We start from the raw sequence: 18,134 nt of genomic DNA on the forward strand, positions 1-18,134 counted from the left end.
TTGGAAACTCAAACGGATATTCAGCTTACAGATACTAAAACAGTATAACTGACTTATAAGTATAACTTATATTTTTACAAACTTACTTCAAAAAGAGATATACTTATTTCATAAAATTCGGAGTTATATTCGGGGTCGATTCTGTCATGTTACTCGGTGGTCTCAGACTCTCAGCCATGTATAATGAACGGATGCAATTTCATTAACTTGTGTAGCTTGTCAGCATAAACCTGATTGTGATTTTCATGTTATCTATACTTTATCTGGTGGTCTCACCCATTTCATGTGATTCATGTTAATGCTTACAAAAGCTTCTGGTAATCTGCAACAGCCCAGAAAGCCAATTAGTAAGCTTAAGAAATCCAGTTCCATAATACCTACAATTAACTCCCATAATATCAGTTACAGTACCTAAGGTTAGGTGATTAACAGATAATTAACAAAACAAATCACTCTTATCATTGTATTGTAGCAAAAACGATTTAATAAACGAAAACAAAAAATGATAAAGTTGATCAAATTTCTGCTTAATCCATGTCCGCGTATAAGGTCTAATATAAAGACAAAACGACTTCTTAGTATGGGATTTCTGCACATATTTTCCGCATGTAAGGCCTAATATTATCTCAAAACGACTTCTTAGTACGGGATTTCTGCCTGCATTTTCCAACACAATTGAAAGTTATTGTGAACTCTAGCGATTGAATAATCAACTTGCTTGCAATAAATAGTTTCTTCGGCGTCAGGGAATGCTGCAAGGCCAACTTGGAAATCTCTGTGTATGGGTCCTAAACATTAGCCAACCACAAGTTCTTGGAAACTACTTTCTGCGCCCGCTATCGATCGCCACGTGGCGGCCTATCGATTTTCCTAGCCCCACTGACATTTGCCTACAGCTACCAGGCCTCCCCTTGCCACAATTCCCCACAGCCACAGATTCCAGACACAAAAAAATTCGAAAATGTTTAAGGAGGAGCAAATTAGCATCCATGCAGCCAATGAGGCAGCCTTGCAGAATGATCGTGTCTGGATCTGTGAGGCGTGTGAGCGCGCCCCTGCTGCCTTCATCTGCAAGGCAGACGCTGCGTCGCTCTGTGCTAATTGTGATGCAGAAATCCACTCTGCTAATCCATTAGCCAGCCGCCATCAGCGTGTCCCTGTGGCGCCAATACCTTGTTCTGTTTACGGTCCCCAGGCTGCTAAAGGCTCAGTCCTCGGGCTTGGAGGCGATGACACAGATGATGAGGAGAGTGAGGCTGTTTCTTGGCTGATCAATCCTGGCAAGAACAACTCTGAACAGCTTACAAATGGCTTGTTTTTTGGTGGAGAGGCGGTTGATGAGTACTTGGACTTCGTCGATTTCAGTTCTTGTCAGGACAATGACAATCAGTACACTGGTGGACAGCAATATGATGTTCCTCAGAAGAGCTATGGAGACCAGTCAGAGCAGTACAATGATCAGCAGAACTATTTTGTTCCGCGGAAGAGTTATGCAGGCGATAGCGTTGTGCCAGTTCAGAATGGACAGGTGAAAATTCACCAGTTTCAGCCTCAGCCAAAGCAGAACCAGACTTTCCAGCTGGATTTGGAGTACGAAACATCAAACACAGGCTACGGCTACCCCCCTTCACTTAGCCACAGCGTAAGCTTCTCTTTACCATATCATTATGACATTCTTTTGCGTATTTGTCATGGTAGTTTGGCTCTTAATTTCAAATTCTAAAGTAGTTTGGCTCTAAATAAACCCTTCCTAATCCCAGGCAGAACTGCTATATAAGGCACTTAAGGCGCTCAAACAACCTGTACTCCAGTAATTAAGCATAAATATCAGTCATATGTTAAGTTCCGCGTTTCTTCTTCCCTTTCACATAAATAACCTCTAGAATGATAAGAAATAGGCCTTATTTTAATTACTATAAGCATCCTGCAGCAGGATGACTTATTAGTACTACCTCGAGTAAAACACTGATTCTACCTTGCTATAGTAATCTACATATCTGTTTAGTTGCCCTATTCATCTCTCTGCAGAGATAAGAAAACGACATGATGGGACTGGAAGCACATACCAAATATCACTTTATATCACGTCTTTATACTCAAAAGTTAGATCCTGGATAGTTGAATTTGTTTTCTTTCTTTTTGATAGACAAGCTTCACTTGCTCCCTCTAGATTTTAAGAACATTATCCTCTTCCTCGCTTTATCTGCATATACCTGCGTCAATTTTGATTGCCAGTAACCAAAAACTTCTGTTAAACTAGTCCAAACACAATTACCTACTGAGCCTAGCAGAAGCTCCCTGAGAAATACTAAATATAGAAACACTATACGAGCCAGAGATTCTAATTTACACAGTAATCACCGACTTCTTAAAACTTTAGACCGCGTATTATAAATTACAGCATCAACATATTTCTTGCATAAAGTCCGGATCAGAAAGACCAGTAATTGGAATTTCCTGTGAAGTCTGAATTTCTCTGCATGGCCCTGATTCCCAACGACGTAAAAATTAGTCTACTAAAAGTCTAAAACTAAAATATTGTTCTTCTAGATAATTTTATTCTAAAAATAACCAAACACTTTCTGGATATCAGGTTTCTGTATCCTCGATGGATGTTGGAGTTGTGCCAGAATCCACAATGCTCGACGTCTCAATCCCACATTCAAGACTCTCTGCAGGTACAAATGACATATATTCTACCCCGCCAATTCAGACGCCAACTCAACTGTCTCCAATGGACAGAGAGGCCAGAGTCCTCAGATACAAAGAAAAGAAAAAGAACCGGAAATTTGTCAAGACCATAAGGTATGCATCAAGAAAAGCTTATGCAGAAACCAGGCCAAGGATCAAAGGCCGGTTTGCGAAGAGAACAGATACTGAAGTTGAGGTGGATCAGATGTTCTCCTCGAATTTCATAGCTGCAACTGGATACGGCATTGTTCCGTCTTACTAAATCCGAATGGAGCCTCTGCAGATGAATCTCTGAGCACTGAAATTGTTCTAGTAATTAGTATCTACTTCTTCAGTCTAACTAGTTTGCTCTTAACAAGTGATTATATGCTTGTAATGTCGTTTAAATGCACCCTATAGCTTTAATGTTTATATTTTTAATTTTATATACCGCAGTGTCCCTAGAAAATTCAAATATTGTCGAAAAAGTATTAAAAGAAGGGTCCGGTGCCTGCATAAAAATTTTAGTAACATATTTTCAGTGAAAAAATAAAAGTCGTTTAAAAGCTTTATCTTAAATTTTTGATACAATATCATCGGGTGAAAAATTATTTTATTTTAAAATTTATCTATCTTGGTGGAGTCTGGGCTGAGTAATCGATCAAGTTGGTGGGCTTAGTATTTAGAACTAAGGCCTGCTCTCTTCTTATTATTCAGTTTTGTGAAATTGGGCTTCCGCCTTCGGTCTATCCACGTGGGCCACAAATTTAAAATTTGTGAAAATTTTAAAGTTTCGAGAAAATTGCAAAGGGAATTTTCAGAATGTATAAGAGAAGCTACACAGAATAATTAACAACATTACAATGTAAACACAAGAAAAAAAATGCAATATATTCATAAAAAATGACAGTGGTATGAATTAAATACATTGAAAGTACTTTAAGTGCCGGTAGAACTAATAAATAAATTAATTCAGGCGAATTATAATTATCTTAATTTTTTTCAAATGTGTACTAAATTCCAACATCTACATAACACGATTTGTACGATGCAAATCCACAAAATCCCACAAGGAATCCAACAAATTAGCATATATTCTGTAATTACATTAGCTATATAATAATCCCACAAAGCATACTTTATGTTAAAGATGCACTTAGTGAAAGATATGAAAATATAATAACGGAGATTAGTCGAAAAAGATGTGGATTATTGCAGCAAGGGCCCAGAGTTGGTGATGAAGATTTAACTAAAATGCCTTGTTTTCTAATATTGATGACCCCTCCTTCCACTCACACCTGCTTTGCATGTAATTATCTTATTCTCTACGCTAATCCATTCTAATCCTGTTTTAAGTACAGATTCAATCACTTAATGACACACCTGCACAGTAAGGGACGATGCTGAAATTCGAGGGTTCTAGTCAAAATCAGTTTCGAAGTCCTAGTTGATATATATTGTGCATATTTGGCATTTATATATGAAAAACTTAAAAATTTTGGGATCTTTAAGCACGTAATCTGACCGTCTCGACTCTGTGTTATCCATACTCGGTTAAAAATGTTCGATATGAATACATGTCGAAGTTGATAATATTTTAAAGTTTTAGATGTTTCTATCCAGAATAAGTGTCTGGGTATCTATACCCTCCAGACACTCGAGACAAGATGAAGAGTATGATAACATAGCCCTACACAATAAACACTTCTAACAATTTATAAACCCCTATAAATACAAAGATTTATTGAATCATGGCACTTAACAGACCAAGAGAAAGACACTACAAAGGCGATATACACAACATAAACATCATGAGGCCAAACTTTGGAGCTACCATGCACACTACTTCTGCCGGAACCACTGCAGTTGCAGCTGGAGTTCACCAATGGAATTCTCCGTTACCTTACCTCTTTGGCGGATTAGCTCTTATGTTGACACTTATCGCGCTGGCTCTCGTCATCCTAGCTTGTTCATTTAAGAAAGCCATGACAGATAGTCAATCCCAAAATGTTGAGGAAGAAAATTTAGCGAAGCCGGCTGGATATGTTATGGAGCTGGAAATGGAGCCGAGGATTGTTGTTATTATGGCGGGTGATGAAATTCCGACTTTCCTACTCCAGAAGTCTTAGCTTCTCTGTCAGTGTGGTAGAAATACTTTGCGTTAATTCTAATTTTGCTGCCCAGAGTAGTCCTTACTCCTTAGTTATACTATAGTTTTCTAGGCTCGGTGCTGGCCGGAATATGTAATTTGCAGAGTTGTAAAGATTGAAAGTTTTAACTCACTAGTGTTAGATGTAAGCTTTCTACGAAGATCTATACTAAGTCCGTCAGTCCTCAAAGGAATGACTGGTAACTCGCCTTGTGTGTGTTCCTCTACCACATCCTTCTCATATATCCCGATGTTCCATACAGGAACTTCAACCGTGGTCAATTGCTATCTATTTAATCTGGTCGCGACCAAGAAACCAACAAACGTCTAACTTACTGGGAAAGGTAGATGGAGTCCTACTCGGTTTTTCATAGAAACCATTTTTACTGTTAATGCTATCAAATCTAGCCTACCCTTCTCCCCCATAATTCCGCCACTGTTGGTATGTCTACATGTATTTAGCAGTAGCACTGTGAATCTAAAAAACAGAAGCAGGTAGTAAACAAGGTCATAAATAGACGACACCTAAGCTGATTAACAAGTCTTCCACTAGCTAAACTTCAAGAGAAAATGACATGCCATAACTAATAGTGGGAGTAGTTTGAAGACTGAAAGATTTTCGTGCAATGGTATTATAAGTCACACCTAAAAATAAGTGTACAAGTATATATGAGTGTATAAGTACTGTATAACATTTTAGCAACTTAAGGCAAAAATGAAACCCCCTAAAGGAAGATGAAGCATCTGGATTCTAGGTCAAAACCAATGGGGAAACTTAAAAAAGCTTTCCCTACACAAGTTGGAACCTTGGCCAGTTTGTGAGTCCTTGCAACCCAACAGAGTTCTATAACAATTATATTGTGGATCTAAGCTAAGAATGGCCCGTTATAAAGGCCAAAAGATGTGGATTGCTGTTGGTGGCTTCAGGTAGCTTAGAATATGTAAATACTAATATTGGATAAAAAGGCAAGTGAAAATGCAGTAGCAGCAATTAGCGCCAGAGAAGAATGCAGTAGCGCTGTTTAATTTTCACTTGCCATTACTGTAGTCAGCAGCTTGAGCTTTTAAAAACACACAAACTCTTCCAAACTTGATTGCAAAAAGACAATTGATCTAATCTACCCATGATACCAATTTGTTATAGAATATAAAAATATATCAATGTTGCGATAATGAGATCAAAAGTCATTGTATAAAATAATATATTTCTGCAGACATAGCGGAGAACCAATTGGTAAATCCTTGTTCTTTACAGGCTAAATCATTGTTACATTATGTCTCGTACAAATGAATCATGTCAGTGTGTACAAAACCCAACCATCTTGGTTCATTCAACTAACAGAACAACAAAAACGTGGCATACCATTATAAGTATGACAAACAGAGCTTCGCTCTAAGATACCAGTATAGCGAGATACAAGTGCTGAAAACTACCAAGTAACTCAAGTGGACAATAGTACCTCTTACTAGATGCCTTTTCAGCCTCGAAGTAGATGACACCTTTGAAGCTACTCATCTAGAGGCCAAAATTGCACATTTGCACAAACTCCATAGTATTATCAACATATTTTGACCAGAGACTCTTAAATTGGTTCATGGCAATGTCAAGCCAAGGCTTCATGTTTCCGTTGAAATGGATCACAGCAGCACCATTGATCTCATCCATGCTAATACTTGGATTATAACCAAGCCCAAGCACATGCCATGATTTGTCCAATGACTTTGTAGTTGAATAAAATGTCATCAGACCAGGTGGAAGGGTCCCTGATTTCCATAAAGTTCTGTCCTCATTCTGATGACAAAGTTAGAAGTTCTATATTAGTTAACAAATATTAAACTTCCTTTTGCCCACCCTAGATTAGAAAAAATGTATAAACACCAGAGTAACTGAAACGAAAGAGAGGGGGAGGGGGGGTTGCAACAAAGCAAAGATTATCTTACCAGATTCTGCCAGTAATGGTACTCTTCGGTCAATTTTTCACGCCTCCAAGCATCAAGATCAAACATATTCATGCCAAAAGCCCATGCACAGGCCTTGGGACTGAATTTATCCCTTATGAGCGGGTGAGAGAAATTTAAATACTGAGCGTAGCGGTGAAATGATCCAAAGCAGGTCTCAACAGCACCGTTCACCTTTCCTTCCATGTCAATTCTCCACAATGGGGTCAAGTCTTTCTGAACCACAACATCATCATCGAGAAACAGTATGCGGTGTAGCTTTGGATACATCTCGGGCAAGTAAAATCGAAGGTGATTCAACATTGACAAGTACTTGGGATTTTTAAATTTCAAATTGTTTACATCTTTAGTCGCGTTTTCAGCCCTGTTCTCAAAATAGAACTTCTGCAGCTTTGCAGACTCCAATTGCTTAAGTACTGGGACATAAGAAGAATTCAAGAATGTATACTCCTCCACTGCTTTAACCTCCACATGTGCACCTTCCACCGGCTGCATCTTAAACCATACCTTCATTGCCGCAACATTCATTTTATCAGTAACAACATGGAAAACATGTTTGCTTTTCTCAACTGCATTCATTACTGTCGAATTCACCACAACAGACACAGCAATCACATTATCCGAAAATAATGCATAATGGTATAAAGTGGGGTCTTCAAACTCTGGTTTAGGCGCATCATCTCTAAACTTCTCAGGATTTGCAATCTGTTCCCCCATGAGCCGCATTGCAAGACAATGTAGACTCTTTGGAGTTGATTTCGCTGCAATCAAACTAGCAAAAGCACCACTTTTCTTGGCCTTAATAAGCAACTCATTTACTGCAAATATTGTGTCTTTTAATTTCTGAATCTTTAGCTGATTATCATATGACTCCTTTGCATCCCCAACCATTAACCGCGCAATCTTAACTTTATCCTTTACTTCCTTTTCAAATTGTCTCAACAAATCCTCATCCACTGGGGCATCAGACTCAATCAACGCCGTGCGATATTTTGGCTTTAGAGCCACATCCGATATATTTTGTGCTAGGTCATCAAATAATTTTAATTGCCGAGAAATGTCAAGTTTCAGCTTCCTCGCATAAGCTGCATATGCATTGACAAGTGCCATGTGATCATTTGCCTGCCTATGAATTAAATCTAACCTAGTCTTCAACGGATCAGACTTCAATGCTAGAAAGGTCCTATGCATGTAAGCATTTCCAGTACTCTGTATAACCTGTTTTGAAGTTAATTAAACCATCCAACAAATATAACTCAAATTCAAAGCATCAGATACTAAACCTCGTAAAGAAAACTAAATCGACAAATAATCTCAATCTCAGAGGTATTTTAGAAACGAAAAAGAAAACTATAAACAAGAATGGAATTTCTTCAGTTCATTTAAGTAACATTTCAACCTCTGTCTTCGAGAATAAAAGAAGCATATTATCGTCATTGACATGTTCTTATAATCAGGTATCATGCAGCACATAATTTCTAGGGGTACTATAATAGAAGTTTTTGTTATTAGTCATCTTAGATCCAGAAGCATATATATACCAAGACGAAATAGCATAAGTACATTGAAGTCCAACGAGGAAACCTCCGAAAAGTTCTATTTTGTATAGGCGTTACTACCTAAAAGAGGCCAATACCTTCTTTTAGATTTTAGTAAAAGAAACAAAGAGTTCTTATAGGCATGAGATATTACACCCTATATCTACCCATGAAACTATAATTATGAATTTACAATTGTTTGATCTGTCATTATTACCGGTTACCCACCCCAAAACAAAAATTAATCAAAGAAGCCCCAAAATAAAGTAGATAACAGGTAGTTAAGGAATCAAGAGTAGAATATTAAGTGTCATCGTAAGGGTGTTTCAGCAGATAATTCACATTCACAATCAGATCGTAGTACTACTGTACTAGTAGAACTGAGTTATTTCCTAAACTATAGTGAGATTAAGATCATAAAAAGCAATAAAATTATGAAAATAATTAAAAGGGGCATTTATTTCTCATAAATTGCAAGTTACCATTTCTAAGCTGACTAAAATCAATTACATACATATATTTAGTAATAATTACAGGCAGCATTAAAGTAGATGCAAAACACAAAGAGAATCTAACTAGAATCACCGTGATCACACTTATAGTAGCAAATTACATCTAATTTAAGCACAATCACTCTAGTAGAGATATAGAGAGAGAGAGAGAGAGAGAGAGAGAGAGAGGAGGGAGAGATGAGGGAGAGAGAGAATATCCAACAACTAAAACTAGCATGATCACATTGAAACTAGACATTCACATGAAATTGAACCACAATCACTACAATTCGTTCAAGAGAGAGGAGAGAGACGTACGGAGGAGTGAGCGGGGAGAGGAGGAGGATGCGAAGAGAACAAAACAGAGAGAGTAGCGAGAAAGAGAAGCGTGAACATCGCCGACACAAAGATCCGGTAGGAGAAGAAGTTCCTAATCCCAACGGAGAGTGCCGATCCGCCGCCGCGACCGCCACGCACTGCCACCGCCATTCCGGTGACCGATCTCAACAGATCCCGTGTGTATATGTAATTATGTATGTATAACTATTAGTTACAGTCTTACAGATTTAAACAGCACAAACTTGGAAGCTGCCTTATATCATTGTGTGTGTTATAAGAGAGAAATCAATAAAAATGAAAATAAAAATATTAATTAATAGTAAATAATAAAAATGGATCTCAGAGATGTGTGCGACTCAGTGTGAGTGGAAGAAGAAGATGAGTGCCTGCTCTGCTCCGTCCCGCGTCGGTGGGTTCTTTATTTATTTATTTATATAGTTTTTTATTGTTTTTTTTTTTTTGTTTTTTCTTGCCCACTGTTACTTGACTTCCCTCAATTATTGTGAGTAATTTATTTATGTCAAAGGCTCAAACGCGTTCCGGTTCTTCTGTTATTGTAGTTGCGGTAATTTTGTTGATATCGTAAAAAAAAATGGGATGATATATGCACGATTTAGGGATGAAAATGAGTGGACGAAAAACAATATGATAAATTTGGTTCTGATTATTAATTATCTGTTGCGATTCATTTCGGATTTGAATTAAAATTATGTAAATTTTTTTTGATTTGATTCGAGTTTAAATATCAATTTTCGTATACGATTAGGCTCTATATACTTATATTTGAACTCATAGAAAATATATAAAAAAATTATAAATACTTAAATAATTCATTATTATAACTAAAATGAAGTCATCTGTGATGTATCATATTAAAATAGATATTTTTTTTATATGATGTATATTATACACAATAATATAGATAATTTACAAATTTTATTCGAGTATCTTTTATATGTGTGTATATATATACACCCACAAACATATTTGAGTATTTTAAATTAGTCAGATTATTTTAAACAAATATGATCGATTATCATAGTGCTAAAATCCGACTCGGTATTCATTCAAATTATGAAATTAGAGCTGAATTCGCTCATTTTATAAATAAATATATTTATTTTTAACGAGCTCGAAATCGGATCACTCGGGTTCATTTCCAACCCTAACACGATTTGATTTTTAACTCAAATTATTATTTAGTTAGAGGTAACAATATCTTTATTATCAAAATTTCTGAATAAAAATTCTCAAAAATATTAATCAGTGAGCGATTTCTTTTTTGGTTTTTGTCTTGTTACTAAATGTTAAAAAATGTTGTAGTAATCAAACATAATTTATGTTGAAATTTCAAAATAAAAGTAATCAAATATTTTTATAAATTACGATGATACGTTAAATTCTATTACAAGGCAATTTGATGTCAAAATTCCGTTACCAAACAGCTTTCGCCTAAAATCTTGTAGAATCTGGTTACAGGCTACCCATTTATTACTCATCTGTTTGTCACTACTTTCATTATATTTTCTTGTCTTTTTCTTATGATATAGTATAGCTAAAGTTTGCACAATATACCAGCAGAACGCCTTATGCCAATGCTAATTATAATGATCATAATTCATAAATAATATAATGATCATAATTCATAAATAATATAAAATAAAAAGTTGTGACTGTCACAAAGTCAGATAAGCATTCTAATTCTATCAACCAATTTAGCACAATGAAAAAGCTCTTCAAGAAAATGAGCATACTGAAATATACTTGGTGCAATGTATTAGCAATAGATCTGTCCTAATACAGCTAGACAATAATTTTCCTTTAAAATCATTAAGTAAAACCATCCATCAATTAGTACATAAGTTCAATGACGTGAAAAAATTCCTTGGCAACAAGAAAAAGAAGTTTCCAAAGACAAAAACAACTAGAATCACAGTCATATCTGGCATTACACAAACATTGTCAATTCCGGGCGGCTGTAAATGTTCCTCGGTTCATCATCAAGAGGAGGATAAGCAGCCACAATTGCATCTTGAGCGCCAATGTAGAGTGAGTTGTAGAGCTTCCAGTATACTTGTCTAACCTTTCTTGACGGATGAAACAACCCCTGAAGATAGTAGTTAAGTACAATATGTGCACCTAATGCAACCGTCAGGCCTTGAATGGCTTCCATCACAGCATTTACGACGTGTGGTGAAGTCTCAAATATGTTGGGCCAGACATAGTTCATCAAGTGAATCAAAGCATCCTCACATCCCAGACCAGCCACGCCTAAAGCTATGTGCTTGATGGCTGATGCCGCGGTCTGCCTGTGGACCAGATCTCTGTCTATCAGAGCATCTACGAGTAATGGAGTGACAGCATATATGTAATCTTTACCCATTTCACCGATATACTCAAAAAGAAAGGAAAGGGATTTCAGAACACCATTCTGCACGTTTTGCTCAGGAACACGATACTCATTCATCAAGGCAGGTAAAACCGTAAAAGGAGAACAAGTTTCTGCAACTATAGCAATTGCCACAGTTGTGCACACGCGATTCTGGCGCTCCTGAACCTTGAGATTGTTCAACAAGGTTGCCAGAACGTCTTGTGGTCCGATAGCTTTTGCGATGTACCCAAAGGTGTTGACTGTAGCGCGGCGAATTCCCTTTTTGTGGGCTTTAAGCAGCTCAAGCAGCTCAAAGCATATCCTCATCCACTCCCTTGCAGGAATAAACTCAGCTCCACGATCAGCAATTCGACCAACAAGATCAATACAGTTCTCCTGAACCTTCTCATGCCGATTCTTCAGAATTGGGGTCAACCGCGAAAGCAAATCTTTGATTGGAGGAGTCATTTTAGACATACCAATAGCATTCACAACTGCTTTTAGTGCTCCTACTATTGATCCCAAGACTTGAGGATATTCTTCTCCCAAATTTTCATACAGAACAACCCCAAGATGTCCCATCAGTTGCTCTGCCTGGCATTGTTTCATGACCACCGCAACTCGGGTAATGAGATCTGCTGCCTGCTGTCTAACCTGTGCACTCTCGTTGTTCAGACACCACTTAATTGTACCACATATCTTGGGAAGGTAAGGCTTCACCCTCTTCCCTAAAGAATTTACAACTGCACCGAACCCATTAAGCATCACATTAGCATCATCGCTGGTCTGCTTTTGGAATGCATAAAGTATAGCATCAATCAGAAGCTCTTCCAAGCGAGCATCAATATCAGAAGCACCCAAATCAGCTACGAGCTTCTCGATCGTCTCCATAACCATTCTCCTATACGGTTCACTCTCATCCTTAAGGCCTTCCATTATTCTTCCAACAATGTCAGCAACTCCAACTTTGTTTCCTAGTTCAACAGTAGTCTCCACGAGCTGTTTATAGTTTCTACGTTCCAAAGCCATCCTTCGAACCCAGAAATTGTGGAAAAATCCAGGCAATAGTTCACTTCGAATATAATCAGCCTCCACACCTTGAGTGCTCACACACTGCTTGACCACTTTCAACACAATCTTCTTCATCTCTTCATCGGGTGACTGAAACTCACGTATCAAGATAATCATGACTTCTTTTGTATAGTAACTTGCATACACCGCATCCATTAGTGGTATAATGAAACCAATTGCCTTGAAGAAAGCAGTCAAGACCTTCCCCCGGTGTGACCTAATACCCTTCCATAACGGCTTCACAACACAGTCAAAGCTCTCAATACCATACGGAGCAGAAGCCTCCGCGAGAGCTGCTAATGCCAGAGCCGTGATAGTCCTGACCTTCCGATCCTCATCATCCAGACCATGTTGGATAATTTCTACGAGAGACCTCAGGTGAGACAGAACAGCACAGCCTATCAGTATAGCAATCTGCTGAACAATCTTAATACCCGTGTGACGAGCTTGCCATGACTTCTTACTCTGACACACAGCTTTCAAGAATGGCAAAATTGCAGGTATCCCTAGTGCAGAAGCAACAACACTGAAAGCTCTTGCCGTCGTGTTCCTCACATACTCATCGACGTTATCAAGATCAGGGCGCATTGCAGCTATCATTGTGGCCAGGCCAGCTGCTTTGCTGAGATTAGATATGATTTCTCTCCCCTCAACACGTGCATAATAGTCTTCATCAATTAACAAAGGCTCAATCACCACAAGAATTTGGTGCACATAAGGCCGTACCAAATCATCCAACTTATACAACACTCTGTCAATCACCTTCACCAACAGATGCCTCTCCTGATCTTCCAACGTAGCCTGCATCAGAAGCGGGAGTATCTGACTAAAAAATTGACCCGCACCAAACTCCCGAGCCCCATCAGTAAGCTGCCTCAAACCCGATTTACGCTGAGCCGGTGTTCCATTCTTCACCTTAAGCAACAATTTCATAATCTTCCGCTCTTTCTTCTCGTCACAAGACAACTCATCTTCTCGTTCTTCCTCATTCATCAAAGCCCCAAAGTACTGGTAATCCTCAGGCTTCATGCATGGCAAACCACCCGGCAATTCTTTCGGAACATCAAACTGCTGGCCCCTATTCTCTTCCGGGATTGCATAGAACGGATTTCCCATCGGAGTTGGAGTAGCAAGTAGTTTACTTACAGGCGTCCTGATAGGCACATAACAACCCGGAACATCTAACACCCTGTATCCTTTCTTCGGCAACATTGAGTCAAGTTCTTCATCACTCAACAGGCGATTCCTGTCTTGAATCTCTCTCTCCCACCCAAACAAGTTACTCTGTTCAGGACTCTGCAAGTTAATCATAGCTCCGGGAGCCGGGGTCGCGAGTTCGAGTCCTCCTACGGGCGTCTCGTCCCACCTTGATCTCTGTCGTTTTGGGGTAGGAGTCTCCTCCCACCTGTTCATTCTCTTCAAACCCTCCTTCATGATTGTTGTAGCACACAAACACTTGTAGTAACTACGCGAATTTGCGACTTTTAATCTGCCGAGGTCTTATACTCAATGTTGTAATTATGTTTGTGTGGGTGCTGCATAACCCAGGCCTTTACTTCTTTTCCTCCTAGATTTCGGATTCGTTGTAAAATTAGTACTGTAATGTCTTTTTAATATTATTTTTATGTCAAATAACTACTTTTGTCATAACATGTGGACGATTCCTCCTTGATCAATGGATCTCATCAAATTTAGTGTTTATTATGTGCGCGTAGACACATTAGTAATAATTATTATTACTTAAAATTATTACGTACATATTTATCAATTAATATAGTCTCTTAAAATAATGTATTCTAAATAACTTTAAACTGGATCATTGAACTTATTAACATTTTTGGAAGTCAAATCCTTGAAAATCCAATAGATCTAGACCTGCACATTGGACCACATCAAAATACACAAAAAACACGCCAAACTCGATGATAAACTCTCACAAAAGACATAAAAGAAATATAATAATTATTAAAGGATAACAAATAATTAGTATGAATAAAAAAAATAGATCAACAAAAATTCTTATTTTCAGCTAAGTCTTGGGATCAATACTGGGAGCACTAGAAGCAGTTGTGAATGCTATTGGTATGTCTAAATGACTCCTCCAATCAAAGATTTGCTTCCACGGTTCACCCCAATTTTGAAAAATCGGCATGAGAAGTTTCAGGAGAACTTTATTCTGGTCTGGGATGTGAGGATGCTTTGGTTCACTTGACGAACTATATCGTAAACTCTGTGATGGAAGCCATTCAAGGCCTGACGGTTGCATTAGGCGCTACTTAACTACTATCTTGGAAGCTCTACAACTCACTCTACATCAACGCTCAAGATGCAACTGTGGCTGCTTATCCTACTCTTGATGATGACGAGCGGAACATTTACATCCGCCCGGAACTGACTATCTTTGTGTAATTCTAGAAATGACTGTGATTCTAGAGCCAGAATTTTGTACATGACAAATTAGATATGTAAAGTTGTCCTAGGTTTTTCATTTGATAATACTCGGTATTTGGTTGGGCATTAGCACTTTCTTAATCTCTTCTATGACTATATTATTATTATGATTGTTACTTGTAAAATATGGAAACATAGCCTCTCTACTCTCGACAGGGGTAGAGATATATGGCACACATCTTCCCCCCTCTGGACCCTTCTCTGAAAGCGGGATACACCAGGCATTGTTTGGTTTGATTTACCGTGACAATAAGGCATTTTTGCTCATAAAGCGTGACGTAGGATTTATTTCCATCTAAATTACCCCTCTGACAAGAAGTAGCATGGGTAAATTCAATAGAACATGAAATCACTCATCAAGTAATGAACTCAGACAGCAAGACAAAAACAATGATCACAATAAATCCATAAATTCTGTTTATGCAAACATTATTTACATTTAGCAATTTGAGATTTAATTATAAGTTCACAGATCATACCTAACATTCAAATCATCATTCAAATTATCTAACCAGCCTAGATCATCCCTTCTTTCCTTTCTCCGCTCATAATCGGCATCATCCGTAGGCAACTCAGAGCGACAAACAGGACATGTATTACGCAAATTCAACCAAGGAACAATACAGTCTCCATGGTAATGATGACTACAAGGAAGTCTTGTCGCTCTCTCCTCAACACCAATCTCATCCTTACAAACAGCACAAACAACATTGTTCTCCTTCACATAATCCCTCGTCAAAACAACCGACACAAGATTCTCTACAACAGACTTTGCAGCAGGAGGACTACCCTTCACAGCACTCTCGGTCTGCGCATATAAATACTCGTCTTGAACCGTCACATACAAAACACCATCCTCATTCCCAACCTCAAATTCTCCACTGAAATTATTAGCAGCCAGAAGAATCTCCCACTCCAAATCCCTAAAATTCTCATCCTCAATTTCAACCGAATCATCTTCCTCCCAAGAACCATCCGAATTGACTCGAACCTCTGAACTAAACCCTTGTCTATCACCACCCATTTCATCCCACCCAATCTCACCATCATCATCAAACCTAATACCATCCTGATCACCTGACAAACAGACCCCACCATCAAACCCCTCAACTTCCTCCACCTCCTCGACATCCGACTCCGAATCAATATCAACAACCCTGAGCCCACTCAAACCATCCCCCAACCTCCCCAATTCAATCCCGAGCTCATCCTCCTCATCCGGACCCGACCCGTAAACCCTAAAATCAAGATTCTCATCCCCACCCATAAAAATTGGATCTTGATCAAATTCAGCCTCATTCTGGACAGAATCCAACCGATTTTCAAACAAATTCGTGACAAAATTCATATCTGATGATAAATTATCAGAATCATCATCTGAATCGTTATAATTGGGGAGATTGTAGTTGTAATCGAGAGAGATTGTGTATTGATCATCCGGTTCTTGTGCAATTTGAAGAGGGCCAGAGCTGTATGACATGATGTGTTCGATGAAATGTCGCAGAAAGAAAGAGATTGATCAGTTTTGATATTTTGTTTCTAGGGACTGATTCATCAAGATTTTGTTGTCATGGTCCCACGGAGTTTTTCTTTTCTTTTCTTTTGGCAAAATGGTCCCAATGGAGTATGAGTGGAAGTTTATGAATGAAAATTGTACCACCAACCTGTTGGATAGATTTAAAATATCTTTTTCCGTCTAAAATTGATTAAAAATAAATGTTTTTGTTTTGAAAAATTTGTTACATGTCATCTAAAATTAACTATCACTATAAAAATATATTATTTATTTTAAAATCGAATAGTTTTAATCTCGAAAGTCGATAAATAACTAGTATCATCATTAATATTATTAGCTTGTTAATATTTATATTTAATTATTATAATTTTATTATATATATATATATATGTCATTTATTTTATAGATAAATATTAACAATTTATTATAAAATTGAACTAAATGAATAGTTGTATATATATATATATATATATATATATATATATATATATATATATATATATATATATATGGCATTACTCAAAAAAGAACACTCTTAAAAGAAAAACGACACAGAACACTTTAGAATCAAATATAAAATCTCATCTAAAGCTTAAATTAATTTCAAATTTTAAGTTGATTAACTATTTATTATGAATAATAATAGAATTCGTCATGTTTAACAATAAATTTGGGTTAAAAATAACTTGATTCTAGGTAAAATTAATCGTGCAAAAAACATATACACATGATTCTATTCTGGATTCTATTTTGGATTCTGTTCTGGATTCTATATTATTTTATAGCATAACGTGGATGAATTTGGATGTTAGATTTTATATATTAAGTTTAAGTGGTGTTTAACTATATAATTATAATCTTAACAAATCATTCTTTGTGAAAAATAATGTGTTATGATAGTGTTATGTGTTGTTCTTTTTTTAGAGTGTTCTGTGTGGAGTGCAACCCATATATATACAGGGATAGGATCAAATAAAAACTTTTTTAATTTACAAACTTACAAACTTTTTTTATTCTCCCATCGTGTTAATCTTTAGTTATCGAAAGTATTCATGTTGAAATTTCTTGAAAAAACATCACAATTTTTAAAAATAACGCATAAATAAATCGCGCATTCAACACATTTGTAACTGGGGTTCAACATCGGGTATAAAACACTAATTATCATTATGTTGAATATATTTATAAAATACCTAAACTATACCTCTGGGGTTTGGGTGGGGTTTAGAAATATAAATATTACTTATATAATACGTTTAACTTAGTTCTTACATTCAAAAATTAGTTTATGTACTTCTCCAACACAATTTTAATCGATATTCAACAAAATATGTTAAAAAAATGTTGAACTCAAATTATATATGTGTTGAACGCATAAAATTTGTAAGTTTGTACCAGTATCTACCCTATACACACACATATTAACTATTTAAGAAGATTCGAACATCAAAATTGTATTAAAATCAAAAAATTACGTGCGGTTCTGGAATTTCAAGCCCGTCGTTTTTATAAATTTAGTAGATTTAAATCAAAAAATTATAAAAAATTATTCGCAGATATATATATTTTATTAAAAATT

General features: G+C 37.0%; 4 protein-coding genes across 5 annotated transcripts; 1 reads left to right on the plus strand and 3 right to left on the minus strand.

Annotated features, from left to right (window-relative positions):
* The first annotated feature begins 875 nt into the window (after positions 1-875).
* Positions 876-3,118, plus strand: LOC108193559 (zinc finger protein CONSTANS-LIKE 2). The gene is made up of 2 exons (XM_017360268.2): positions 876-1,642; positions 2,594-3,118. Exons 1-2 carry the CDS (start codon positions 962-964, stop codon positions 2,951-2,953), a joined length of 1,041 nt encoding a protein of 346 aa, XP_017215757.1. The 5' UTR covers positions 876-961; the 3' UTR covers positions 2,954-3,118.
* Positions 3,119-6,007: 2,889 nt separating this feature from the next.
* LOC108196519 (probable galacturonosyltransferase 9) lies at positions 6,008-9,557 on the minus strand. Of its 2 annotated transcripts, none has more exons than XM_017363839.2 (3): positions 9,126-9,557; positions 6,761-7,987; positions 6,008-6,611 (listed from the first exon to the last, which is right to left on the minus strand). In XM_017363839.2, the coding sequence occupies exons 1-3, from the start codon at positions 9,294-9,296 to the stop codon at positions 6,336-6,338; spliced, it is 1,674 nt and encodes a 557-aa protein (XP_017219328.1). In that variant the 5' UTR covers positions 9,297-9,557; the 3' UTR covers positions 6,008-6,335. The 2 variants fall into 2 exon arrangements, with proteins under 2 accessions (XP_017219328.1, XP_017219327.1); XM_017363838.2 differs by having other exon boundaries at positions 6,761-7,996; positions 9,126-9,554.
* Positions 9,558-10,956: 1,399 nt separating this feature from the next.
* On the minus strand, positions 10,957-14,022 carry LOC108193128 (uncharacterized). Its single transcript, XM_017359645.2, has one exon. It carries the CDS (start codon positions 14,020-14,022, stop codon positions 11,095-11,097), a length of 2,928 nt encoding a protein of 975 aa, XP_017215134.1. The 3' UTR covers positions 10,957-11,094.
* An 18-nt stretch (positions 14,023-14,040) lies between these two features.
* Positions 14,041-16,654, minus strand: LOC108193129 (uncharacterized). Its single transcript, XM_017359646.2, has 2 exons — positions 15,519-16,654; positions 14,041-14,155 (listed from the first exon to the last, which is right to left on the minus strand). The coding sequence occupies exons 1-2, from the start codon at positions 16,517-16,519 to the stop codon at positions 14,107-14,109; spliced, it is 1,050 nt and encodes a 349-aa protein (XP_017215135.1). The 5' UTR covers positions 16,520-16,654; the 3' UTR covers positions 14,041-14,106.
* Positions 16,655-18,134: the final 1,480 nt, after the last annotated feature.

The sequence above is a fragment of the Daucus carota genome, chromosome 7 (genome assembly GCF_001625215.2).
Source record: "Daucus carota subsp. sativus chromosome 7, DH1 v3.0, whole genome shotgun sequence".
NCBI lineage: Eukaryota > Viridiplantae > Streptophyta > Magnoliopsida > Apiales > Apiaceae > Daucus > Daucus carota.

Coding starts and splice junctions, on each gene's coding strand:
- LOC108193559 (XM_017360268.2), top strand. CDS start 962: ATGTTTAAGGAGGAGCAAATTAGCATCCATGCAGCCAATGAGGCAGCC. Junction 1,643..2,593: donor CCCCTTCACTTAGCCACAGC/GTAAGCTTCTCT, acceptor TCTGGATATCAG/GTTTCTGTATCCTCGATGGA.
- LOC108196519 (XM_017363838.2), bottom strand. CDS start 9,296: ATGGCGGTGGCAGTGCGTGGCGGTCGCGGCGGCGGATCGGCACTCTCC. Junction 7,997..9,125: donor CTCTCCCCGCTCACTCCTCC/GTACGTCTCTCT, acceptor ACTTCAAAACAG/GTTATACAGAGTACTGGAAA. Junction 6,612..6,760: donor ACCATTACTGGCAGAATCTG/GTAAGATAATCT, acceptor CTTTGTCATCAG/AATGAGGACAGAACTTTATG.
- LOC108193128 (XM_017359645.2), bottom strand. CDS start 14,022: ATGAAGGAGGGTTTGAAGAGAATGAACAGGTGGGAGGAGACTCCTACC.
- LOC108193129 (XM_017359646.2), bottom strand. CDS start 16,519: ATGTCATACAGCTCTGGCCCTCTTCAAATTGCACAAGAACCGGATGAT. Junction 14,156..15,518: donor AATGATGATTTGAATGTTAG/GTATGATCTGTG, acceptor TCCGAAATCTAG/GAGGAAAAGAAGTAAAGGCC.